General features: G+C 44.3%; 1 protein-coding gene across 3 annotated transcripts in view; it reads right to left on the bottom strand.

The window, feature by feature from the left end:
* Positions 1-1,516: 1,516 nt before the first annotated feature.
* The window catches only part of Dennd5a (DENN domain containing 5A), a 63,277-nt gene continuing 37,358 nt past the window's right edge, over positions 1,517-27,435 (bottom strand). For all 3 annotated transcript variants that reach the window (XM_031387837.1, XM_031387836.1, XM_031387835.1), the window contains 17 exons: positions 26,066-26,281; positions 25,404-25,638; positions 24,163-24,313; positions 23,085-23,178; positions 21,405-21,536; positions 18,368-18,520; positions 15,575-15,659; positions 12,945-13,029; positions 12,422-12,550; positions 8,625-8,746; positions 7,284-7,429; positions 6,612-6,730; positions 6,078-6,259; positions 5,463-5,545; positions 4,692-4,815; positions 3,945-4,113; positions 1,517-2,568 (listed from right to left, as the gene is read on the bottom strand). In XM_031387837.1, the coding sequence (XP_031243697.1) occupies positions 2,385-2,568; positions 3,945-4,113; positions 4,692-4,815; positions 5,463-5,545; positions 6,078-6,259; positions 6,612-6,730; positions 7,284-7,429; positions 8,625-8,746; positions 12,422-12,550; positions 12,945-13,029; positions 15,575-15,659; positions 18,368-18,520; positions 21,405-21,536; positions 23,085-23,178; positions 24,163-24,313; positions 25,404-25,638; positions 26,066-26,281 (2,409 nt within the window). In that variant the 3' untranslated portion in view covers positions 1,517-2,384. The remainder of the gene's footprint in view (positions 2,569-3,944; positions 4,114-4,691; positions 4,816-5,462; positions 5,546-6,077; positions 6,260-6,611; positions 6,731-7,283; positions 7,430-8,624; positions 8,747-12,421; positions 12,551-12,944; positions 13,030-15,574; positions 15,660-18,367; positions 18,521-21,404; positions 21,537-23,084; positions 23,179-24,162; positions 24,314-25,403; positions 25,639-26,065; positions 26,282-27,435) is intronic.

Genomic DNA, 27,435 nt, shown 5'->3' on the forward strand with positions numbered 1-27,435 from the left:
CACCTTCATAAAGCTGACACTCAGAATGAACAAGTAATCAGTGTAATGCATGTAAATACAGGGAGGAGAAATGAAGTGACTGATGAGGCCAGTTAGGGTAGATTTCTCTAAAACCATAAAACATGGAGCACTCACTCAAACAAGGGAGTAGCTGTCAGAGGGGAAACCACAAGCTGGGGTTGAGACTGCTCTAATAACCACAAACTATTTATGGGCTATATGGCCCTGGGCAAGGAATTCAACTTTTCCAGGCCTTGCTTTCCTCCCTAACCTGGGAAAATCTACATTTGCTTTGCAAAGTGTATATAAAGCCCTGGTTTTAGGTGTGCCCAGGCTTAGGCTCACAACATGCACACACACAGCTGACCATCATGCTAGCTCTCTCCTTGCAAAGGAGCCGAGGTCTCAGTTTGTAGCCCACTCACTCCCCCTGCCGGCAGGACACCACAGTGTGGCTTTCCTGGGGCCTCTTTTTCCTTATCTCTTGCAAAAACATCCTATACACTCCCAAGCTGCCTGACAGCAGACGTGTGCTGGGGTCCTTCCTGCCCTGTAGGTGCTCAGAGTGCAGGGAGGGCTCAATATGGGCTAGCCCCAACCAAGAAACTGTATCTGCATTGTCTGCCAAATTCTAAGAAACTGTAGGGCTACAAGGACAATGACAACTGCCTGGGAGGTTGGGGAAGACATCATAGCAGGTACCTCCTAAAGTAAACACTGCACAATATACAGGCAAAGGGAAAGTAGAGAGAGCAGTACATGAAGAACCAGAAGAACAAATTCTGGGTTTGAGGGGCTCTACATTCTTAAGCCACTTCTGGAACACTCTGCAAGAGGAGCGTGATTGAAAAATAAAAATTTAGCCAAGTGTGGTGGCACATGCCTTTAATCTCAACACTTGGAAACAAAAAAGAAAAAGACAAGGGAAGGGGAGAAGAGGGGAAGGAAGGGGAGGGAAGGGGAGGAGATGGGAGGGGAGGGAAGGGAAGGGAGGGGGAGGGAAAAGAAAAATTTAGCTGGTTACTAGGGTCCTAAGGTTCTTCCACTGACAGAGCAAACCCTTCACTAGAGAAAGGCCTTTTAAGCGCGCCCGCGTGTGTGTGTGTGTGTGTGTGTGTGTGTGTGTGTGTGTGTAGCGTACACATGTGCATACTGCATGTGTTAACAGAGGGTAGACAGAGCCACCTGTGTTCTATGTTCCTACTCAGTCTCCCTACCTTCTCAAGAAATGGCCCAGTATCATTGATCAAGTGACAATCTCTGTAAGCTTGGCCAGGTTTCCTCCCTCTGCAGTGGGAGAACCACCTTTCCACATTCCTCATCATTGGCTGACTGAATTAGCTATGAAAGCCTTGGGCACCAGATAGGGAAGGTCTACGGACTTAAGTCCTCAGGGGCATCCTAGGCAGTCCAGACCCCAGCCAGCTGGGGAGAGAGATGCACAGTTTGGACCTCAGGTAGGCCACACTGTATCCTCCACAACCCACACACCCATGAAAGCCAGTGACCAATAAGATTTGTTTCAGGTGTTTTATTAAGTGGGCCATACTGTAGCTGGTTTCTAAGTTGCAAAACAACATAAATTTAACAGTAATAACATAGCCAGTTAGATTGTGACAAGCTTTTCCTTTTCTTAAAGAAAAAAAAAAAGAAAAGAAAAACAAATATTTAAAACATACAATGGAGGTTAAATAAATAAGATAGATGAAGAAAAGACAAACCTGTTAAACATGCTCATGTTTACTTCTGTGCAACTTTGTGCCAACAGGAAACATGATTTTCTGCATGACGATAGCACAATGACATTGTCCTGGCATGTCTCCTTCCCAAATAATACTGACAAAAAGGGGAAGGGGGGAAACGGATGTGGAGCTGCCTCCGCAGTGCTTTGATCAGAGGCACTGCTAAAATCCCTTTGACTGGAGCATGGGATCTCCCACCCGCACACCTGTGCATGGCCTGTGAAAGCCATATAGCCAGAATAATGTTAATATAGAAAACATTAGTTTAAAAACGATGTGGAATGGCCTCATCGACGTGACGGGGCGGCATGTGGAACAGCCCCGCCCCACACGTGTTCAGGCTCAATCTGGGAGGCCACAGGCTCCCAGCATGCGGCCCTACAAGGGAGGCACCAGCTTCAAAACAAGCAGCACCAACCTCGCCCCTCTTCTGTCTCTTTCACATGAAAGTGTGTAAAAAGCAGGTCAGCAAATAAACTCTAAAATAGATTATTTTTTTCCAAAAATCCTCTAGTTTTCTTTTTACAGTAAGTATACATATCCTCTGTGTCCCTCACAACTTGCTTGGTCCCTCTGGGATGAAGAGGCAGACAGAGCTGCAGGGAGCCTTCCTGGGTCTTGCTGCTGGCTGGTGCTGGGAGGTCAGATGTCAATGCCCTTAACGAGGGAAGTGTCCAGTGTGATGTTGAATTCTTGCAGGGTCTGCAGCACTCGGATCAAGGAATTGACGAGCGTGTGGTCCTTGATCAGCGCCACATCCTCATACATGTGCGCAGTAATGGGGCAGTCGGCCAGCAAGGCTATCCAGTGGTGCAGGAGGTGATCTCTGGCAGGGTGGGAATGATCCAGGTAAGTCAAAGCAAGGGAAAAGAAACAGAAACAGGCCAAGGCGGAGGATCCTTGAACTTAGAAGAGGATGAAGAAGCCGTACCCCTCCCTCATAGCCCCACTTCCCTCCCTAAAGGAGCTTGCTTTCCACCACTCAGCCCTGGGAATAACCCAACACAATAATCCCTGTCACCTGCCTCTTTCTCCACTACCTTCATCTCCCTAGACAACCAGTTACTAGGCAGAAGTGAGCACTCCTCCCCCCATCAAACAGAGGTCCAGAACATCTCTTTTTTCCACAGCTAACAGCACACACTAACAGCATCGAAGTGCTAAGACACTTGACACTTCCCATGTGCCAGTGTTGTTGCAAGAGGTTTAGTTTTCATGACAGCACCACATGCATGCAATGACACTAAACGGCACCAAATGTTGGATCCTCTGGAACTTTTGTTAGTAGCCATGTGGGTGCTGGGAACCCAACTTGGGTCCTCTGCAAGAAGAAAGGGTCCTCTTAATCACTGAGCCACCTCTCTTCAGCATCTTATTTACTTTTGTGTTGTTGGGATGGAGTTCTTACTATGTTGTCATGACAGCCTTATATTTCTAGGTTCAAGCAATCCTCCTGCCTTAGCTCCCCAGAAGCTGGGGGTACAGCCACATAGTACTCAGCTCAGAGTCTGTATTTAACCACCACACCAACTCTCCTACACACAGCCTGAATACCCCACCTCTAGTCTGTCTGGCCTTCCAATTCTCTCAGTGCTGTGTACTCCGATGCATACTACCCATGTCAGACCCACATTATCTCAGCCTTCTCATTAAACAATGCAGAAGGGATTTTCTCCATCCCAGGTCTTGAAGGCCTCCAGCTTCCTTCTCAACCTGCTCCCTATCACTGACCTTCTGTCATTAAAGCCTCACACAAACCCCTCCTCCCACCCTGAAGCTTTCTGGGGACTCACTCCTCTCTAGGGTTTCAGCACATCCTAGGAGGGGCAGTTTGATGATGTTTGACACCTTTTACTTTTAAACTGGCCAGTAAACTTCCCAGCTCAGCATTCTTCCTACCATTTTCCATGAGGCCCCTGAAATTCCAATGTTTACTGGAAAAAATAACTATACACATTTACTTCCAATTTCCCCAATGGGGTGGTTTTAAACCATCCCATCAAGATATGCCCTCCATCTTCCTTAATTATACACACTGTACTTCAGAGATCCCCACAAACACACAAGATACTTAAGAAAATTAACGGCTTAAAGGAGCCCTCCACGGCAGGGCCATGGCCAATGACTACACTGCATGATAGTGCCTACCACCCTACTGCAGCACCTGAATACTGGCTGCCATAAACTCTGGCCCTGTAGTACCTGGCTCCCAGGCACACCAGCATCTGAAATTTGCCGTCCTTGCCGATGTTCCGGGGCGTGTTGTTGACTGCACTGACAAAGCGGCAAAAGTTGCGGGCCCGTGTGTGCCAGTTTTCCTCTGGGACTACGTCATTCTGCTCTAACGTCTCATAATAGGTTTGTGCTTTCTCTGTGAAAAGGAGAAAAGCTGTGAGAATGGCTCCTCAAACCCTGCCCTGCAGGCCCGGGGCTGTGGACTCTCCAAGCCCACACAAACAACTTCAGGATACTAAAGTATTCTGATGTCAGGAAGCATATTTAAAACTAATGCCTAGTTTTAGATTTTATTTATATAGCCCTTAGCATGAACATGTTCTTTCCCCCTTGTCAGAAGGGACAATAAAGCTCCGAGGACTGTCTCCTGTATAAAAATTCTCCAGTGGAACCACACAGGGCTTGGGATCCAATACTCTCAACTGTCATTTTGGTTCTATAGGGACAGAGAATGAGGACTTGGGGCTAAGCCTATTCTAGATGAGAGATGCTTAGAATCTCTTTTGTCAAGTTCTCAGAGGCAAGGGGTCATACAAATGAGCATGGGGTTGGTGTTGTTCTCTCATCATTCCCTACAAGAAACCTGGGCAAACAAATAGCAGACCTAACTGAGGGCTGCCTGATTTGGCTTCTACAGCTAACCCACATGCCACCGGATATAAAGACCTCCACATCAACATACTTTTCCTACTCTTCAACCCTAGACCAGCTCACCCAGGAAATCCCAAATGAAGACATTTTTGAAGAGTCGGGGTGATTTAAATCCATGCTGGAAAGCTTGTTCCAGTGCTGAAACGAGACCACACTCTCCACAAAGCAACAGTGTCAGGCTGCCACGCTAGGAAAGAAAACAGGATAAATGACAGGCACATCTCAGCTGAGCTGCCCTACCACTACTACATCCTTAAACCTACAGCTAGGCCAGGAGGAAGCAAACCACCAAAAAGTTCTTATCTGTTGTCTAGCACCAACGACAATGGCTGGCATACTCTTTCAGTGAAGAACTGGTGAAGGGCATGTGATAGAGTTGGGGTCACATACAAGAGACTGCCCAATAGGGCACACAAAGCCAGTATAGTTATCATTTGGATAGGCATAAGCAAATCCAGAAAAAGTCAGGAAGAGGTTGTGTTTACTGGGGGACCCCAAAGACTCCACTTAGCCAAACAAAACAACTGAGGCAAAGGCTCCTGAGGAAAAAGCCCATCCTATCCCAAAACTGGCAAGGCATATGCTGTACTGGACTCTGGCTGGGCACGGGAATATGAGCCTATAATCCTAACACTTGGGAGGTGGAGGCAGAAGACTGCACAGCTTTTGAGAGCAGGATGGGTTACATAAGGGGTTCCAGGGTAGCCTGAGATATTCCAGAAGACCTTGTTGACGACTCTGGACTACCCAGAGCACATGGACGTTGAAGAGTATAACAAGGAGACTACAATCAAGAGGACTCCTCTGGGCTAGAAGGCAGGAAGGCTCGCTCACCTCTTTCTCAGGTTTATGGAAGTGCTTCACGATTCCATTGACTGCCTCCCCGATGGACTCCTGGATCTGCCCAGTGTTCAGCTCTGAGAAAATCAAGTAGATAGCCATAAGTAATCTCAGAGGTTAACAAGCAGGAGACTGAGGACACAAAGAATAGAATAGGCCCATGGCAGCAGGAGAGTGAGAACTCAGGAAGCAGAGACTCTTGCCCATCTACTTCTGCAGAGAGAGCTCTTCCCAAAAACCTTAATGGGCAAAAGTCAAGCTAATAGAGCTCTGTCTCTGGGAGATGCTGGCCCAATTTACTTTCTACTTTTCTTTGGAGTTCTTGGTTTCCATAAGAGAGCTGTGCTTTGGCTGTGAACAGTTACCAGGAAGGAGGAAGCCAGAAATGACCTCTTTCCCTGACATATAGGAACATGGAAAAACAAAACAGATCATCAGAGTCTCCTTCCAGGTCTTCAAAGCAAGGGCCACATACACGTGATGATCAAGAGAGGAGATGGCTTTGCCAGCACTGGGGCTCCTGCCACACGCTACTCTAGCAGGGGCAGCTGCAGAGTGAGGCCAGGACCCTCAGAGACCTGCCCATTTCCAGACATTCCTTCTACTCACTGGGCTTGTTGTTGGGTGAGATGGTCACAAGTCTCCGGATGACACTAGGGGACTGCTGCAGTGGTGGAGTCCGACAAGGCCTCTCATCCACCTCAGGTAGGGAAATGAGCAGCTCCCCAACAAGCACACGCTCCAGGCTTCCATCATCCATCCCCTTCCCCAGCCATCGGCCACATGGAAACCTAGAGGTAAAACAAAGGTCTGTGAGAGCTAATCATTCCTCCAGCATCCTCCCCTTCTACTCAGCAATACCAACAACAAAGCCAATCCATGGGGACAGGTCACAAAACCAAACCAAGGGCTCCTGGACTCTCTTTGTCCCACAGTAAATTATCCCTGGAATTACCTGAGTGGCTTGGGACATGTGTCCACCAATGCCATACATGCTTACTCAGTTGGAAACATCTGCGTCTTTCAAATACATAGCAGAGCCAGAGGGAAATCACCAGGACTATCAAACCTTAAGGGGCTACTTGAGAAGCTCATACTCAATTCTGAAAGACAGCCCTGGGGTGCACACGCAAGGTCACTCACTTGTAGGTATGTCCTGTGATCTCATTCCTGACCATCACATATTCCACAAGCCATTTGGCATACAGCCCAGAATTATCATGGCCAATCTGCACAGTGGTGAGCTTCCCCAGGTTCTGGCACTGAGGGAATAAGGAAGAGAAGCCAGGTCAGAAAAGCAGGAGTGGCAATCCTTGGAGGCTCAAATCTGACTGGCTGTCTGCCACCTGGCTCAGCATCTGTAGGAGCAGCGCTCACAGCTCCACCTACTGCAAGATTTGGCCGACCAGCATTGTCTCCTAGACAGCGCATGGCTGAGAAAGATGCTAGCCTTAGAGGAAAACCAGGGTCTGGGTCAAAACATTCCAGGTTGGTCCTGCAGCTTAACAAATACCTGTGTGTTACAGTTGAAGAACTCTGGAGAATTCCCCAACAATCCACCCCATTCCCATGTATACCCTCGTATACAAGTTCTGACATATAAACTTCCAGCAGTGACTGTGTACAAAGGTGCAAATTCTTCCCTACAGCTCAGCCCTGGCCCTGACCTAATATTGCCTCAGAACAGGCCTGCTGTGCTGATACACAAGGCTGTGAAACAAGGCCTCCATAGCGTCCTGCAGAAAATTCCCACAGTAGCTGTTACAAACTTGGATCCCCACAGAGCCTTGGGTTGGGACCCCAGATATCACATACCTCAAAAGTCATCTCTAGCACATTCCTGGGAATCTGCAGGACCTGTGTTTCGCCCAGTTCTCCTGATATACAGATCCATGGATTGGCGGTGAACATGGAGCCCCCCAGCTTCTTGCTTGGTACAATCAAAATGTGGTACGGAATCACTGTTTAGAGAAGCCACAGAGGTCAAGGTGGGGACTGGGAATCTCTCACACCTGATGGGAGGGACCCTGACCTGCTCCAGGAACAACACTGGCACAGCTCCTGCTGTGCTGTTGTCAGCAGATCCCCTGGCTGCTTCACATATTTATTAGCCTTGCTCTTACTAAGCCTATCTGCAGTCCCAGCTTTAAATGTAACCAACTCCTAACTTAACTTCATCTCAGAGTGCTTTGCAGTCTCTCACCTCTTGAACCCAATAGCATTATCAATGATAATATTGATCTTAGCATGCTATACAGCTGCCACCTCTCTTTTTCAGGGCACAGAGAGAAAAAGAGTTTACCCTAGGTCTTTTAATTCCAGTTCACTACTACTCCTACCAAGTCCACAGCCCTACTCTCTGGGAAGGAAGATGGGACAAAGATGAGAGAAGAGTGTGCTGCTGAGCAGTGGGTGGCTGGCCAGAGAACTGGCGATGGAGCAAATTCAAAGGCTACCAAGTAAAGAAAGAATCTTGGCATCATGGAAAGATGAAGCTCAAAGACCTCAGGGTATTTTGAACCCTCCTCCTCTAAAAATATGGAGAGTGAAACCCACAGCTCTGCGCACAGGAATTTGATGAGTTAGGGGCAGGCAGGGCTGGCCTGGCCTAAAGGCCTACTGTCACATGGCATTCTTTCTGCTACTTCAGGAAGACATCTTTCTCTCTGGGGCTACTCTAAATCTGTAACGCTGAGACACTTCTCAGGCTGAATAGAAGGACGATTCTTCACAAGTATGCAGGATAGAAGGTAATGCAGCTCCAGCACACTTTATGTCCTTAGGCCCCATGAGCAATTTGTGGAACAACACTGACTGACATCATGACAAACAAAAGGATGAGGACAGAAAGTTCTAAGAAAACAGCCACGAGAAGGAGCTGTTCCTTCTTACTTCCCCCATGGAAGCACAAGGCAAACAGACACTACAGGGGAGGCCAGCCATTGTACACCAGCATGCCAACGGCAGAGGCAGAGAGGACTACTATGAGTTTGGTTTGATGTCAGTCTTGGCTGCACAATGAGACCCTTTCTCAAAAATCAAGGAAAAATAAATAAATAAATATAAGGAAATAAAGTACAAGGGAGACAGCAAGCCTGGGTAGGTTCATGACGCCTGGCTAGAACAGGCCACTGAGATTGGAGCAGAGCTACTCACGAATGGTTGTAAAGACGTTGGTGAAGCAGAAGTAGTCCACTGCGTTGAAGGAGAGCAGGTGATAGAGGAACTGCTCCTTCTCGTCATCACAGCGCAGGAAGGCATAACGCTTGTACAGCTTCCTGTCAGGCAGTAGCAAGACATGAACACATCAATCCCCAGCCAAGAGGACAGGAAAGAAGCTAAAAGTGCTCACTTTCACAAGGAGATGGGTTAGGGAAGCATGGGATGGCAAGTCTTGAGCTCCTTAGGATCTCTTCATGAAGGAGGAAAACTAGTCATTCTTTGTGGCTGATGCTAGAGGCCTAAGCCACAGCAAGTCCAACAAAATCACACGCTGAATATTGCTATATTGTCACAGGAGACAGTTCATAGAATCCCCTTTTCTGAACAAAGCCTAAACTGCAAAACCATTGGAGATAACAAAGACACTCTCAGGCTTCTAGTTAGGCTGCCATCTTAGTATATGGCCACAAAAACAACCGGCAAGGGACCTGCAATAACCATTCACTCAGGCCACATCTCAGGCCTTCCAAGGTGACACAGGGCAAGACCCTGCTCCTACCTCAGATCCACCTTAAAAGCAAGGGTCAAAACACCAAAGGCCAATTCCTTTCCTATGTTCTAGGCCCTCCATGGCTCAACAACAAGATATCTTCTATAAATAAAAGGAATAAGGGGAGCACAATGTTCAAGCCCTTGTCAAAGAGACACACACAGGGAAGAAGGAAAACAACATCCTACCTGCCTTACTACAATCACGAGCACCCAGGGAAGTTATACAGCACCTTACCCACAGCCTGCCCTCAAACAGATTCTCCTACCTAACAGAATAAACTAAATAAACACAAAGGCATACAACCACATATGACTTACTAGATAAAAGGTGCTCTCTGGGAATTTAAGAACAGTGAAGCTTCAAATAGTCCTGTCATGCTTTTTAGATCTAGAAGACAGTACAAACCCAGGCAGATGTTCTAAATCACAGGAAAAAGGATATGTGGAAATTAGGGTGGCTAGATTTGAGAACCCAGAAATGATCAGGTAGCAATAGAGCTGGAAAGTTAGACTAGAACAAAATAAATAAAGGGCCTATATTCTTAGGTCAGTTTTAGGAAGTTTAGTTAGTGTGATGGGAGGCTGGGAGGAGAATAATGACTGAAATACAGAAGAGGAGAAAGAAACCAAAGAGCCAAGAAGAGCAGAACAGTGGAGTCAACCCTGATTATTCTAGATGGTGGATGTTGGGAGAGATGTTAAGATGTTTAGAGAAAACAGCAGCAATATTTTGTAGAACTAAAAAAGAAGTTAACCACATGATGTAAAGCCTGATTTTATTCTCTCCAAGCTACTCCTAAGGTCTGAATGGAAATAAATTCTGAGAGAAGAATGGTCAGAGCTTCAGAGGTGGGAGTCACCTGCTTAGAGGTGACTGAAGTCATGAGTGAGTGAGATCACCAAGTTAGAGTAAAACAGAGACAAAAAATGGCATGTATGCAGAGACTGGAAGACTGCTGTATCCAACATTCTGCAAAGTGCAGAGGAGAAAGAGAATAGGCCACAGGACGGTGAGATGGCTCAGTGAGTAAAAGAGCCTGCTGCCAAGTCTGAAGCCCTGAGTTCCACCCTGAGACCCACATGGTGAAAAGACAGAGTTGTCCTCTGACCTACACATGCACACATGAGCACAATAAATATTTTAATTTTTAAAGAAAAAAAAAGGTAATGGTAGCCATATAACATCACATAGCAGTTTCAAGTTAAGGGGAACACCATGTAGCACCAGTCACCATGGAGAGACCAAGGTAAGGGGAGCACTATACAACACCAGTCACCATGGAGAGGCCCAGGAGATCACAACAAGGGAGCTGACAGTCTCCAAGCTACCAACAGTGGTGAAATCTAGTTGAAAATGCCAGTGGCTGAAGAACAGTCTATTCACACTGATTCTTCCAAGGCTGTTGTGCTCCTGCCTGGACAGCCAGGCACACATTTTACGGACAGTGGCTGATTCCTTCTAGATACTAAGGAACATGCTCAGCACTGGGAAAGGCACACAATTCAGCTTCTCAATGTAAGCGAACTTTTATATGTAATAAAACAATTACACAATGTAACACATTTTCTAAGGTAAAGGAAGGCCCAACAAATGCTGTGTCAAAGCAAATGCCTGCCTGGAGGACAAATGGCCCTGATGTCTGAGAAAACTCTGGTAAATAAAACTTCTCACTAAGTTCTAAAGGAACTGACAATGGAGAGAGGATGGGAACAGAGCCATCCCGGTCATCTGAAAAGGAGGCATGGTTGAAACCCTCAGTAAACTAGGAGAAAGATGAGGGTATGGGACAGAAGGCACTATGAGCTGGGCACAGTTTGAATTAAGTCCCTAACAGGCTCATGTGCTCCAAGTTTGGGCCCCAGTGTGGTGAAAGGTCAGATCTAAAGGAATCTAATCGGGTCAGGGAGCATTTTAAGTAATAGGACTATGGTTTTTAAAAACACAAGATTAGGCAAGGCAGTGGTGGCACACGCCTTTAATCCCAGCACTTGGGAGGCAGAGGCAGCCAGATTTCTGAGTTCTTGGCCAGCCTGGTCTACAGAGTGAGTTCCAGGACAGCCAGGGCTACACAGAGAAACCCTGTCTCAAAAAAAAAAAAAAAAAAAAAAAAAAAAAAAAAAAAAAAACAAAAAACCAACAACAAAATAAAACAACCAACCAACCAACCAAACCACAAGATTAGGGCTGAAGACTTATTGGGTAAATGATACAACATTTGTCCAGTGTGTGAGGTTCTTAATCCCAAATATCACCAGTAAATAAATAAATAAATAAATAAATAAATAAATAAAGAGCCAGATGTGCTGAAAAGACAGAGTTGAGTCATCTGAGAAGCAGAGAAGGGAAGGAACCATGGGAAGAAAGGTAGGCAAACAGGGGACTGAAAATTCTGGGAAGTGTAAGACCCTGGACACGCTTTCTGTCCTAATGAGAAGTATGGCAGGAGAGGGTCTAGGCATGTTATCTGAAAGCTCTGAGGAGACTCAGTCAGGGGAGAAGGAAAGGGAACTAACTGCATGTTCTGGTTGGCCTTGGGCTCAGCAGAAACAATGGGTAACTCAGAAGTTCCCTTTAATTCTCCAACCCTTTGTTTCTCAGGACAAAAAATAAACAAAACAAAGAAATGCCTCATGGCCAAAGGTTCCAGGAAGGAGAGCAGCATAGTTCGGAGCAAAAAGACTGAAGGAAGAGGAAGCAGAAAGCAGAAGTATGAGTCTGCACATAGAGGGAGGTGCACACACTGTGAGTCTGCAGATGGAGGGAGGTGCACACACTGTGAGTCTGCAGATGGAGGGAGGTACACATACTGTGAGTCTGCAGATGGAGGGAGGTGCACATACTGTGAGTCTGCACATAGAGGGAGGTGCACACACTGTGAGTCTGCACATAGAGGGAGGTGCATACACTGTGAGTCTGCACATAGAGGGAGGTGTACACAGTGTGTCTGCACATAGAGGGAGGTGCACACACTGTGAGTCTGTAGATGGAGGGAGGTGCACACACTGTGTCTGCAGATGAAGGGAGGTGCACACACTGTGTGTCTGCACATAGAGGGAGGTGCACACAGTGTGTCTGCACATAGAGGGAGGTACACACACTGTGAGTCTGCAGATGGAGGGAGGTGCACACACTGTGAGTCTGCAGCTTAAGTCTGGCTGGATGCTGCTGCTTTAACATGAACTTGCCCTTCCCACCCCCAATTTCTAGTCTACCTGCCAATCCTGGAGCCTGGCCTTACTTGGTGAGCTCATGGTCTGAAAGAAGCTGCTTCAGGTGTCTGGAGAGTAACTTCTTCTCCATTGACAGTCGCACCCATGCTCTGGCCTTTCCCACATCAGTCTTGATTTCCCCAATATTCTGGATGTGCCTAAGGGAAGAAGTATAGGGTGGGCTGGGAAATGAACAGAGTCCAGGTAGAACAGCCCCATCCTACCTAGGAGTCTTTCTCACTCTTTTCTGTGGCTTTTCCAGACACAGTTCTCACAATTTGGGAAAAAGAACAGATAATACAGGATTCAACAAGCCAGGCTAATCCCAAGCCCTGGTACTATGAGATACCTACGCTCTTTCTCCTGTATAGTCTGCAATATGCCAGGAAAACTACCCTTTTATAAATATACAAAGACCAATAGTGAAGGCACCTAGTTAGCTAGATTAGTTGAAATGCTTTAACAGCCACAGAAATCCTGTGGGTTAAGTATCACACCCAAGCAACAGCTGAGACAAGATTTAGTGATTAATTTATGAATGAGCAGACAGACCTCATATCCTGAATTAGGGAGATCCTCAGGGGAGACATGACGGCACTGGCATCAGACTTTCTCCGTTCTGAATCAAGAAGTATTCCTGGAATAACAAAGATGGTCATCTCCAAGGAGACCTGAGTATCCAAATAGCTAATGACTCTTTTACATGTCAGAACACAAATTCCTACAGCAAACAACTGGCTCCATCATTAATAAATTAAGCAGCCATTTCACAAATATTGTTAGATTTCCAACAGAAATCAGATTTTATACTTTTGCATATTATTTACTTCTTGAATAATCTGTAAGATGAGCCAATGTAGGTATCACAGTCTACATTTAACAGAGGAGGATATGGCAGAGTGACTCCTGGCTCTCAGTTCATCATGAGCACATATGTCATGACCAGGGGACAGTACTTAAGCCATATGAAGCTACTGCTCATTCCCAAGTCAGTCTTCAAGAGAAGCAAGAGAATGTTCCAGAATGAACCTGTTTCAGAATGCTTAGGTCGTCCAAGGGAGGAAACCTCTGATCTGGTGCCAGGTGCCAGGTTTAAATCTTAGTATTCTCATCACCAAGCAGTTGAGAATATTTTGCTGTAGTTTGTCCCTTGGCAGTAACTGCCATAACCTTCCTAAGAAATTCCAAGATTCACACACCCACAAAGTACACCAAAATGGCCTCATAGGCTCCTTCAGGAATGCTTGTCCCTGGTCTTCAGCTAATTTTCTATTCAGAGTCAGTGCTACTTGAGGGACAACTAGTTCAAGGGCATGAAGTTCATAACCCAACTAAAATACAAAGGAGGAAAATTTTCAAAATTCCATTCAAACTTACCTTTACCATTAAGAATAGCTGATTGGAGTAGTGCACGCCTTTAATCCCAGCACTTGGGAGTCAGAGGCAAGTGGATCTCTGTGAGTGAGGATAGCCTGGTCTACAAAACTAATTCCAGGACAACCAGAGCTACACAGAGGAACCCTGTTTCGAAAAACCAAAACCAAAACCAAAAGAAAAGGAAAGAAAGAAAGAAAAAAAAAATACCCAATTGAGTGTGCCGGCAATGCCTTTAGTCCCAGTACTAGGAAAGCAGAGGCATCTGGATCTCAGTGAGTTCAAAGCCAGCTGGCCTACAGAGCTAGTTGCAAAACAGCCAGGGTTACACAGTGAGATCTTGTCTTTAAAAAAGAAAAAGAAAGACAGAAAGACAGACAGACAGACCAACCAAGGAAGAGGCCTGAAAGTAAGAAAGGTTGGTATAAAGAGAGTTGTAGTCAAGAAGTAAAAGGAGACTGTGCATGCAGCACGTATGGGAAGGGACACTTGAGAACGGCGTGGGGAACGCCTTTTCTTTTTCATTAACTTACTGCATGATCTTACAACAATCTCATTCCTTTTGAGACTTCATTTTTTTTCTTATAAAGAGAATGGACTAGATTATCCCTTGAGTCCTACAAACACCAGGTTTTATTTTTGCTTTTGTTTTGTTTTGTGGAGTAGGGGTGGGGGATCTACAGAGAAGGCTAGGCAGTTAAGAGCACTGGCTGCTCTTCTAGAGGACCAGAGGATTATTAATTCCCAGCACACACATGGTGGCTCACAACTGGCTAACTCCAGTTCCAGGGACCTATGCTCGGTTCTGGCCTCTATGCCCATGTCACATAAATTAAAAAAAAAAAAAAGGTTCCCAGTTTCACTTTTCTGTTTTTAATTTATAGTCCTTTTTTGTTTTGTTTTGTTTTGTTTTTGTTTTTTTGAGACAGGGTTTCTCTGTGTAGCCCTGGCTGTCCTGGGACTCACTCTGTAGACCAGGCTGGCTTCGAACTCAGAAATCTGCCTGCCTCTGCCTCCCAAGTGCTGGGATTAAAGGTGTGCCCCACCACTGCCCAGCTACAGTCCATTTTTGAAGCCAAATTAGGCTGCTCACTTTTACTGATCAAAGGGGTCCAGAAACAGATAAGAGGAACATCACTGTAGTGCAGACGATGCTGTTCTAGTAAGCTGTGTGTGTGTGTGTGTGTGTGTGTGTGTGTGTGTGTGTGTGTGTGTGTGTGTGTGTGTCTGAATATCCATGGAGACCAGAAATTGGATCTTCTGGAGCTTGAGTTACACATGGTTGTGATCTACCCAACATGGAACTAGGCACAGAAGTCTGGTCCTCTGGAAGAACAATGAGCACTGTTTTTTATACAAAGATTTTATTTTTCTTCCATGTCTACTAAGTGCCTTGCCTGCATGTATGTGCACTGTATTTATACCTGGCAAAAAGAAGGTGTAGGGTTCCCTGGAGCTGTGAGCTACCATGTGGGTGCTGGGAACCGAACCTAGGTTCTCTGGAAGAGTACCAGTGTTCTTAACCACTGAGCCATCTCTCTCCAACCCCACAACAAACACTCTTAGCTAATGAGCTGAGATCTCTCCAGCCCAGTGGCTTTATTTTTTTAAAACAGAAAACATTATAAGTAAAAGCCTCTGTGGCTTGGACAGAGGGATCGTAATGTGAACAGAGGGATCGTAATGACCACTACAGGGAGAGACAGATAGGAAAGTGAGCGGAGACAGTCTACACAGAGTGAACGGAGAGGAGACAGTCTACACAGAGTAAGCAGAGACAGTCTACACAGGTGCACAAACTGCCTCACCTGAGGCGCTGAGGCTTCCTGAGGTGAGCTTCCTCTGACGATTCTCCTGATAATGTAACAGATGGGACCACAAAGCTGATTTCCCCTGGAAGCAATGGGGAGGAGAAATAACTATTAATGATGTTCAACATGCAAAGAACAATTTTTTTGCTAAAAATACTAGCAAAAACCAATTTTTGCTAAAAATGCTGTTTCAATTCCCCCCAATACACACAATATACATACATATAAACTCTACTAAAACCCAGAAGAGACAGAAGGAAGATAACAAAAGCTGAAATGATTCCCAACTAGCATACAAAGGAGAGTGTGTTCAAAGGAGCGTGTGATAAAAACACATGAATAAGAAGATAAAAGACAACCTCTAAATGCTCTACTGGAGAAGGTCAGCTCTTGCCCCGTCTACACACACACACCTAGCCTGCCAAGAATCTGTGTAACAGTGTCCAAATCCCCTATTATATTTAAAGGCATCTTCATCTTGTCCTTAGTTGCAGGCTGGAATAAATAAACCAAGCTGGCCTCAAATTCACAGAGATCCTCCTGCCTCTGCCTCTGCTTCTGCCTCTGCCTCCTCCCCTACCCCTGCCTCCTAAGTGCTGGGATTAAATTATGTGCCACTATGCCCAGATCCAATCTTGTTTTTTAGGACAGTATCTCTCACTGGCCTGTAGTTCATCAAATACCTGCTGTCCAGTGAGACCCAGGGATCGTCCAGTCTCCTCCTCCCCTACAGCGGGATTAGAAATGCTCACCACCATTAGCTTTCTTTATGTGAGCTCTAGAGACAGGACTCAGGTCCTCATGCTTGTACAGCAAGCATTTTACCAACTGAGCTATCTCCCCTGCCCCTATAACTATCACAGATGATAAATATTTCATTCATGATTAAGTTCCTATACAGGTAATAAAAATTCAATATGTGTTGAATTACATATTTTGGCAACATAATTTATAAATAATCTTACAAATTAAGTATTATATTTAATGAAAGTGATAGATGCTATCATATCTCAGTGCTTGCTAATAATAAAGCACTATGTTAAATCTCTAAAATATAGTGTCTTAGTGCTGGGGATATGGCTCAGTTGGTAGAGTACTTGCCTAGCAGGTGCCAAGGGTAGCAGTTCATGCCAATAATTTCAACACTCCAGAGGTGGAAGCAGAAGGATCAGAGAGTTAAGGACAGCAATGGCTACACAGAGAGACCCTATCTCAAAAATAAAATAAAAATACACACACACACACACACACACACACACACACACACACACACGAGTCATGACACTTTGAAGGATGATTATAAAGGAAACCAATTTGTGGGTGACCAACTGAGCTGTCATTAAGAGGCAGATTGCTTCCTTAACTCAGATTCCCAGATGTTATTTGACTTGTGCCTTGGCAAAAAGGAAAACTAGCTATGTGTCTATGTGTCAGCAATTATAGCTCTGGCTTTCCAGATACCAGGGTTCTAGTGTACTGACTTATAGTTTATCTCATCCTTGTAGTTGCATAGAACCTATCTTCTTGTAGTGTAGAACCTCAGTGGTAAATCAACATAGTAATGTGTTATACAGTGAGTTCAAGGCAATTCTACTCAAGACAGCTTAGTGGGTAAAGGAGCTTGCCACTGGAGTTCAACCTTTGTGTTCCAAACAGCAGAAACAGAGAAAGGAGTCCTGCAGGTTGTTTGCTGACCTTTTCCCCTGACTCTTCTCTCTCACACACACAAAATAAATTAATAAAAAAAATTTTAAGTAGGGTCAGGTGCAGTGGTGCACGTCTTTAATCCCAGCACTCTTAGGCAGAGGCAGTTGGATCTCTGAGATTGAAGCCAGCCTGCTCTACAAAGCTGAGTTCCAGGATAACCAAGGCTCTCTTGAGAAACCCTGCCTCAAACAAACAATAAAACAAGAACAAAAAAGAAAAACAACAATAACAAAAAACAAAATTAGATCCAATGGTAGAGTGTTTGTTTAGCATACACGAAACCCTTGATTTGATTTATAGCACTGCACTAACCATGTCTGTAATAGTACTAAGAAGGTGGAGGCAGGAGGACCAGGAGTTCAAGGTCACCCTTGAATACATATGGAGTACAAAGCAGCCTGGGCTATATGAGACCTTGCTTCAGAGCAGTACATGAGAATAAAAGATGGCAGCTATGACTACCATTGAAAAGCATGTCACTGGATCAAGGAGATTCCGGAGTTTTATGTGGCAAGGACCAAACACTCAGCTTCTGTCAGATCTTCAGATGATCAGTGAGAGCCTCATTTCTACTAGGACTGTAAATTAATGATAGCTGGTACCCCCTCGACTCAGCCTCTCTGTTCTATCTCCAAACACAGGCCAACAGTAGAGGACCCACCAAGCTGATCTGCAACTTACTCCCAAGAAAGATGCCATTTTGTTTGTTTGATCTTGTTTATCAAGACAGGGGTTCTCTGCATAGCCCTAACTATCCTAGAACTCTCTCTGTAGTCCAGGCTGTCCTTGAACTCACAGACCTGCCTATTTCTTGCCTCAGTGCTGAGACTAAGGATGTGAGCGACCACCTCCACTTTTAAAGGTTTAAAAAACATAGATATATAAACCTTACTTATTTATAAGAAAAAAAAGCTGAACTTACATTGTTTAGCTGTTGATACTCAGCCCCACATATTAGATATTTACATTGTAATTCATAACAGTAGCAAACATGAGGAACTGTATAAAGGGTCAGAGCATTAGGAAGGTTGAGAACTACTGGTATCCCAGACTAATAGTGAAACCAGAGGCTAGACCCATTACCTGTTTCACTTGTAACCCATGGCTCCAGATCCTTTCCAGAAGGTCACAGAGGCTGGCAATCAAAGTGTTCTCTTCCACACCGGTGATGTTCACCTCCCCATGCCCCAGCTCCACTGCCTCTCGACCCATCTTCTCTACCAGCATCCTCTTGGTCTAGGAATGGTTAAGTAGGACAGATCACTACAGTGAGTAGAACCACACACTACTGCGAGAGCTGTGGCAGCCTGCATGGCACATGTGCTGGGCTAGGAAAGATGAGATGAAGAAGCCCAGGGACAGTATATAGTCAGTCATGTGGGTCAGGTTATAGGGAACACAAGCTTTCAAAGTTCAGTTAAGGAGGCTAAAACACAGCTATCAGCAAGTGATCCTAGCAAGGGACTTCATTACTCTGGATTCAAGCCTTTGCCTTTATGAGATGAAAAGAGTTGAATAAAATCCTTTGCTCATGCCCACCTTCGCTATTCCCCCATTCTCATGGCTTAAATAAATGTACCGGATAACGTTCAAGCACATATAACCTAGAAATAAATCTAAAATAACTCTCAAGAAGGCAAGAAGTTATTGAGAATAATTTCAGGTAAAAATCTACAAATGCTTATTATAAATATGTAACAACATCAATGTCAAGATGACTGAGTAACATGAAATCTTTCTATCAATAATGTTTTTAAAGGCAAGAAAGGAAAATCACAAGTGACTTAGAATGGACTCTCAGTTTAAAAAATAAATTAAAGTAGGGGGCTGGAAAAAAACCAGCTCAGGGGTAAGACACTAGACTGCTCTGCTCCTGTAAAGAGGGCTTGAGCTCAGTCCCAGAATCTACATTGGGTGGTTCACAATAGCCTGTAACTCAAGCTCCAGGAGACCTGGTCCTCTCTGGCCTGAGGGTGCTTGCAGGCAGGCAAACACAGTCAGAGATACACACACATATTTAAAAAATCAAAATCTTGGACAGCAAAGTTGGTTCAATGGGTGAGAACACTTGTTGCTCTCTCAAAAAACCCAGGTTTAATTCCTACCACCCATGTGGAGGCTTACCACATCCTTAGGCACCAGGCATACATGTGGTGCACAGACTGCATGCAGACAAAGTACTCACACATACTAAATAAAATAAACCTTAAAATATTAATAAATAATAAAATCTTGAAATTGAACAAATCTGAATTTTAAAATATCAATTCTGATGGAATCTAAGGTATTTTTTTATTGTTGAAACAGAGTCTCTCTCTATCTATAGGCCAGGCTGGCCTCAAACTAAGAGATTCGCCTGCCTCTACCACCTCAGTACTGAGATTAAAGGTTGTACGCCACCATGACCTGCTTATTCCAAGCTTTTTAAAAAAGATTTTAGTAGTACTCATGTATGTGTCCATCATGTGTGTGTCCGTGTGTGTCTGTGTGGTGGGGGGCGGGGAGGCATGAGTGCCTCGATGCATGTGTAGAATCACATGGCTTGGTAGCCAGGCCCTTTACCTAATGGACAAGCCTAACTCCATTTTAAGATTAAAACCTATCTTGTTACAAGGTCAAGATAAGTCCATTCCTGTCTTCTGTAAAACTTGGGTTTGACCATGTCTTGACTCATTTTCTGGAATTTGACATGTTCTACACCTCCACTCTGCTGAGATGAGATTTTCTGGCAATTTTGAAAGGTTCTGCCAAGTTTCTATGTAACCAAAAACTCTTGAAACCTATCCCTAGCCTTGGAGTTTAGGGAGCTAATATAAACCCCATTCTTTCCTGTATTTGATGCTATTTCCTTGAACCCCACTTTGGGGAGATAGTCCTTTCTGAAAGAAAATAGAGTTTGCTTAATTTAAACAAAGAATCCCACCTGACCCCACTGCCCAAAATGGTAACAGTCTAGACAGAAAACCATTAAAGAGAACTCTAAAATATTGTGATAAGGATGCTGAAGTGTAGCTCTCCACAACTGAAGGCTTCTGGTTGGGTTGGGGATGGAAAAGCACTGTTTTCTTTAAGGGGCTAGTTACTGGGAGTTCGACCATACTCAAGTGAGTATATGGGCAATATAAATTGGACTCCTCCTCTTCTGCCTGTTCCTCTTCCTTCCTCCTGCTCCTCCTTCCTCCTGCTCCTTCTTCCTTTCTCTTCCTCTTCCTCTTCTCTTGCTTTTTTGGGGACGAAGTGACAGGGATGAGAAGGCAGACCATGTTCTGCCTGGGCTGCTCCTACTCCAATTGGCCGGTCCTCATGGCCATGCTCTCAGGATCCATCTCCCTTCGGCATCTTCTTCCTTCTCCCTCTCCCTCTCCTGTGGTCCCAGCCCAAGCTTCTTAAAGTACGAATTTCTTCTAATTTCACTCATAACTCTCAGGATGCAGCAGAGAACAAATCAGCTGTGTTGTCCTAAAAATTATGATACTCTGACTTGTATGAAGACTTTTTATTAGAAATTACATTTAAAACTTAAATATTAAAAACTAATCTTTCAAGCCAGGCGGTGGTGGCACACTGAGTTCGATGCCAGCCTGGTCTACAAAGCATCAATGTTTTCTTGCATGTGTGTCTGTGTGAGGAGTCAGATTCCCTAGAACTAGAGTTACAGACAGTTGTGAGCTGCCATGTGGGTGCTGGGAATAGAACCTGGGTCCTCTGGAAGAACATCCAGTGTTCGTAACCACTGAGCTATCTCTCTAGCCCCCACAAACTGCTATTACTAGATATGAAAAGAAATTACTGTTAGATTACAACAGAGAAGCAAAAACATTTCCACATACGCAAAACACTCTGTAATTGATATGGAAACAAGCTTTTAAGGTTAGTATTTTCCTATTATCTAAGGAATGGGCAGTTAGATGGCATCCCAAGCTGATGATGCAAGCTCTATCATCAGAACCCACATGAAGATGGAAGACGAGAACTGACTTACAAAGTTGTCTTGACCTCCCTCTCCCCACCCGACCCCCAACCCCCACATTTTTTTAACTAAGATAAGGAGTGGTCGGAGTCAGAAATGACCTCCTCTTTGCTGCCAAGGAAGCAGCAGCACTGAGTGCCCACAGCTCACCTTGTTTCGACATTCCTTCAGCAGGCCTTCTACAAACTTCCAGTTGGTCTGGGCAATGACTGATGGAGAGAGGTTCGACAGTTTAGGCTGACGGATGGTACTGCCCATATTCCTGGCTTCCTGGATGTACTTCTACATTAAACAAAAAAAGCAAAGAACTTTTATGTCCATGGACAGAGACCACAGCAACCAGTACTGGTGGGCTCCTAAGGAAGATACTGCACCCCATGCCCTCTTTGCTTGCCTATGCCTGGGCTCAAATATACATGGGAGCAGAAAATTAAAGTGAAATTCTTGTACTAAAGGGGAAAATCAAAATAATACAATTTCTGGTTTTATTGACATGAATATAATAAACTACCTTTGATTTAAAGACACAAGAGGCATTTATACAGACATGTACATATGACACACACAAATACACTAGCAATCATAGCCAAATTTTTTATATTATAATATGAGGTTTACACTTAAGAACCCTGCAGTTAAGCCGGGCGGTGGTGGCGCACTCCTTTAATCCCAGCACTTGGAAGGCAGAGGCAGGTGGATTTCTGAGTTTGAGGCCAGCCTGGTCTACAGAGTGAGTTCCAGGACAGCCAGGGCTACACAGAGAAACCCTGTCTCTAAAAACCAAAAAAAAAAAAAAAAAAAAAAAAAAAAAAAGAACCCTGCAGTGGAGTTACAAATTGCAATACATAAACAAACAAACTGATATCACAATGGTTTGGGTACATTTACTGTTTTATGTTGGGCTATATTTGTAGGTTTCCTAGAACACATGCAGCTAGGAATGCAGGTTAGACATGCCTGCTACCTTTTATAAGAACTGCCTTAGTTGTTATGTTTCTTCAGCAAAACAGAACACTAACTAGGCACCATCCCCCTCCTTATCCACAAAAAGAAAAAAAAAGCTAAGTCCACTTTCTCCATTCTTTTCTAATGCTGCCATAAAACCCTGACAAAAGCAACTTCAGGCAGATTAAGGCAGAAAGGGTTTACTTGGGCTCACAGATGGACATTGCAGTTTATCATATCAGGGAGCACAGCAGCGGGCATCTGATACCATCCGCAATCAGAAAAGCAAGGATGCAACTGGTTCTCAGTTTGCTTTCTCTGCTCTTACAGAATTCAACATCAACTGTCCAGGGAACGGTGCCACCAAGAGCTAGAGAATCTTCCCAAATCAGTTAAGGTAATCAAGACGGTTCCCCCTAGACACGCTCACAGGCCAACCTGATCTGGACATATACCCCACGAGGACTCCTCCCAGGTGATTCTGGATTGTGTCAAGTCAGCACTGAAAACTAAATATCACAGTCACCTGAGATACAAAGGAGTCTAGGAAAAAGCTCTCTGTCCCCAGCGTCAGAGTCACAGCACCAGCCCAGCTCACTTTCCTCCTTTCTATTTTAACAAAATTAGTTCCTTTCCTACTGTATCACAAACAAAGAAGTCCCAATTTTAAAGGCACTTATTTCTCCAAGTTTCAGACTGGCATCTTCTGAAATTCCTATCGAGTAACAGAACATACAGCATCAACTGGCTTGCTGTCATGAAAAATACTATGCTTTCTAGAACGACACTCGAATTCTTCTCTACAGGGAGAGGTCACTGCTGAAGCAGTGATAGACAGGGCAGCATGACAGAGGAGGGCTCCTTGCCATTCCTAAGGCGTCTTACCTCTCTCTGGTCATTGTCTAAGCGCAAGTGTTCTGTATGTTGCTTCTGCCGGTCTTTCCGCCTCCACTGGGCAGGGGCATTCCTTTTTGTCCACCTGACAGTATCAAAAGAGGCCATTAAGAGTATTCACTACTCTGTGAGTTCTAAGCCAACCTGGTATACACAGTGAGAGAGACCCTGTTTCAAAAAATAAAAAGACAGCTATAATTCTAGCACTCAAGAGGCAGAAGCAGGCAGATTTCTGAGTTTCAGGACAGCCAGAGCTACACAGAGAAACCATGTCTTCAGATAAACAAAAGAAAGAAAGAAGGAAGAAAGAAAAAAAGAAAGAGAGATAGATAGAAAGAAAGGTAGATAGAAAGAAAGAAAGGAAGGAAGGAAGGAAGAAAGAAAGAGAAAAAGAGAAAGAAAGAAAGAAAGAAAGAAAGAAAGAAAGAAAGAGAGAAAGAAAGAAGGAAAGAAACAAGTGAGTAAACAAAAGAGAGAAGGCCTCTAAGTCATTTGTCTTGAATTATCTACCAAAGCATCTGTACATGCAGATACAAAGTTATCTGGGAAAGAACCATCCAACCATCCAAGTTGCCATGTTCAGTCAGGGCCCAGTTATTTCCAAAAGCACTTTTTAAGGACATAAAGCTAGAATAGCTGTCTGTTAGATGGGGTTCAGATAGGAGGTCATTTTAAGCCATCTGCTGCCTGGCTCCTTGTAAGTCCTGGGAATATCCAATTTGTAAGAGTTGTCCAATTTGTACAGTGGAGACAAAAGTTGACAAGACACCCTGACACTTACCTAGTTTAGGTCTTATCCATACTTGTTTCTTAAATTCTAGGTACTCTCATGGTGGCTCACAACCATCTGCCATTCCAGCTCAAGGAGATTTTTGACCTCTTCTGTCCTCCAGGCATACAAGTGGTACATAGACATGGATGCAGGCAAAATACTCATACACACAAAATAATAAAATGCTAAGGAAAAAACCCTGATGTCTTTCATGTATACCAATGCTAACTTAGACTCTAGATGTCAGTGACAAAAGTGCTTGATGATCAGGTTGGGAAATCTCTAAGGTTTACTTACTTGTTGCTGGCTGGCCCAGTGCAAAGTACATCAGACTGCAGCTTAGGGAAAAAGCCAGGTTCATATTTTCCTTGTCCAATTTTCATGTCAAGAAGATGTGGGTGAACTGCAGTGTGGTCAATTTTTGCCAGACGTAGTTCAATTGCTTTTTCTGAGTGAGATTTAAAAAAAAAATTCAAGTCAACACTTTTTTTTTTTTAAAGACATAACTACTCTTTCACTTCCAACCAACATAGAGTAAAAAGATTTTTACCCTCCTGCCTGAAATACATGCTAACAGGAAAACAAATCTGCCCATGTGGCAGTGAAGGACAGGAGTCCTTTAGAATTAGAAATAGATGAAGTAATTCTTACAGATGTCTCAACTAACTGCCCTGGGGCACACACAGGAGAAGCCTAGACAGTCTAGAGCAGTCTCAAAGGCTAGGGATACAAGGTCAGTGGCAAGAAGCCTGCTCTAGTATATCTACAGTGAGGGCTCTGGTGCTTTGGAACAAAGTATGCAGATGACACCATGACACCTCTTCTGAAAAAGCCTTTAAAGTGAGGGCTGGCTAGCTCTTCATTCCATAGCTTAAACCCTAGATTCCAATAGACCCATAACACTACATCTTCTGATAATAGGCAAGAGTAACTCAATCATACTGCAGATTCAATACATAGATTATAGATGGGCTGAGAACTGACTGCCTCACTCTTATGGCAGATAGGCAGAGCTCAAGTGACCATCTCTAGCTTCACCATCCTCAGCTGTTCCAATACTGCCATTTTCAAGTGTAATACACTTGATGGGGAATGAAAAGGATGGGGAATCCTGATTTTAAAAATGATTTTTGAGAGGCAGGAGTTTAAGGCCAACCTGGCTTAAATAGCAGTTCTAGGTCAGTCAAGAGAGACTCTTACCTCAAAAACAAACAAACAAAAACAATTTCCAGACCAAAAGAATAAACAAACAAAAAATAAGGAAGAAAGCAAAGCACGCGATGCGCACAGCTTTAGTCTCTGTGATAAGGCAGAGGCAGGTGGGGCTCTACAGTCAAGGCTAGCCTGGTCTACAGAGTGAATTCCAGGAGAGCCAGAGCTATAAAGACCCTGTCTTTAAGTAAGTAAGTAAGTAAATAAATAAATAAATAAAATAATAAGGAAGAACACTGCAGGCCGTGTGATAACATACTCAAAGGCAAAACATGAGAAAAGCATACATGTTTAGGAAAAGGGACATGTTACCAAGGAGGCCTTACCTGCTTCATCCACAGTGGTACACTTCTGGTACATAGATGTCCTAAGAGTGGGTGTTCGAACATTCAACAGTCTGATCTTATCTACTCTTGAGTCAAAGACCCGGAGGACAGGGTCTTTATCATCATCATCATGACACATGATCTTGTTATCAATAAAAGATGCAAACATCTGGGTCTCTAGGAATCTTGAGAGGAAGGGCAGGTAGGGCTCAGGCTGATCTGACAGGAAGGAGGCCTAATGGAACCAAACAAAAGCAGTCAACAACAGAGAAGAGACTAGAGCAACCCTGACCATCACAGGCAACACCCCCAAGGGCTCAAGTGGGACAAATCTCTGTGGCATCCTACATCCTTATGAAAGGCCAACTACAATCCTCCTCCTCTTTGTTAACTCTCATAAAAGTTCAACTTCCCAAGAATCTGACACAGCTAGCCTAGACATTCAACTACACACACCTAGAAAAAGAGTCCTTTTCAGGACCACAGAACAGAACAAAACAAAACCAAAACAAGGGGAGGGGGCACTGGCTAAGGTAAATCACCTAACCGTAATCATCTGCATGCCTGCCTCTCTACTTGACTCTTCTAGTGATGTCATATGCAGTCACTTCTTCAAGCTGCAAGGTGCTCTCATGCGCACCTTCCCGCAGGGTCTCACTTACTTTATCAAAGTTCTGCATCTGCTCCCTGTTAGTGAACCAGGACTCCTTATCCTGGCTAGGCTGGATGACAAACACTTCATAATCGGCAAACATCTGAGTAAAGCGATTGGCAAAAACTTCCCGGATCTGAATATTTAGCTGGTAAATCCTGAGTTCTTCTTCATCACACTGAACTTTGAAATCTTTATTGCTACTAGGATCTTCACGAACTTCCAGCTTTAAAAGAAAGTAGGAAAGATAGGTGAGGATATGAACAATTATACTTTTATGCCAAGAAATAGAATTCATCTGATTTCTCCCTGTTGGTCTTAGCAGCAAAAGGGGAGAAGGTGAGAACTAAAGTAAAAATGGGAAGAAATATAAAGGAAGGGAGTCTAGAAGTTAGAAAGATTTGGCTTAGCAGTTGAAACTTGCCTGGCAACCAGGTAGGAAATAAAGGGAAGGGGGGTGGTGGAGGAGAGATTCTGAGGTGGAGAATAGAGGAGGTGAATCTGAAGGTATCCAACAACATGCTACATGAAGGTATACTGTGTACTGAGTGCAATCCAGCCAAGGACCAAAAGGAGCAAACCTTCCCCAGCAAGGAGAGAGGCCTGGGCCAAGCTCTGGCTCGCTCTCACTTGCTCCAGATGTTAACTTTCTTTGGTTTCCTTCTTTGGGGACAGGGGATTATTTTTCTTACCTTTCAAGGCTTGTTCTTTTTTAAAAAGAGATACATTTTAATCTTCCTAAATGTTTCTCTATTCAACTGGTAAAAAAATTTTTAATCTGCTGTACTTTATAAAAGAGAAATGAAGTAGCTGACACCTTAAGAAAGGAAGTCCAACAAAATCATTCCATCAGCCTAACATGCATATGTACCTAACCAAAGTTGTTTAGCAATGAGAATGGGGAAGGTAAAGACATGGGAGAACAATCACAGAAAGCTTAATATCATCAAAACCGGAAAACCAGAAAGCCAAGAGTATCCCTGGAAAGAGCTCAGCATTGCAGGATCTGATTTTAACAGCAGCTGAACTCTAGACGACGCTCTAAATCTTGGGTGAAAATGCTCACAGGTCTGGCTGTTGTGATGTCACAGGGCAATGGATATGAAAGGTCCACAATTCTTCCCAGTTACTCTGCAGAATTTCACACAGAATGGCCACCGCCTGGCTCTCCCTGACCGACACAGACCACCCAGGCCTAGATCAAGTAACAACTGCTAGAAGAGCTGCTTGTGCTCTGTGCTCTGTCTCCCACATGATGCATGCCTTCACTGCTCACAAGTGTGCACTGTCGGCTGGGTGGTGGTGACACTCACCTTTAACCTCAATACTTGGGAGGCACAGGCCGGTAGATCGCTTAAGTTCAAGACCAGTCTCATCTAC

Source organism: Mastomys coucha, unplaced genomic scaffold, assembly GCF_008632895.1.
Source record: "Mastomys coucha isolate ucsf_1 unplaced genomic scaffold, UCSF_Mcou_1 pScaffold21, whole genome shotgun sequence".
Taxonomy (NCBI): Eukaryota; Metazoa; Chordata; class Mammalia; order Rodentia; family Muridae; genus Mastomys; species Mastomys coucha.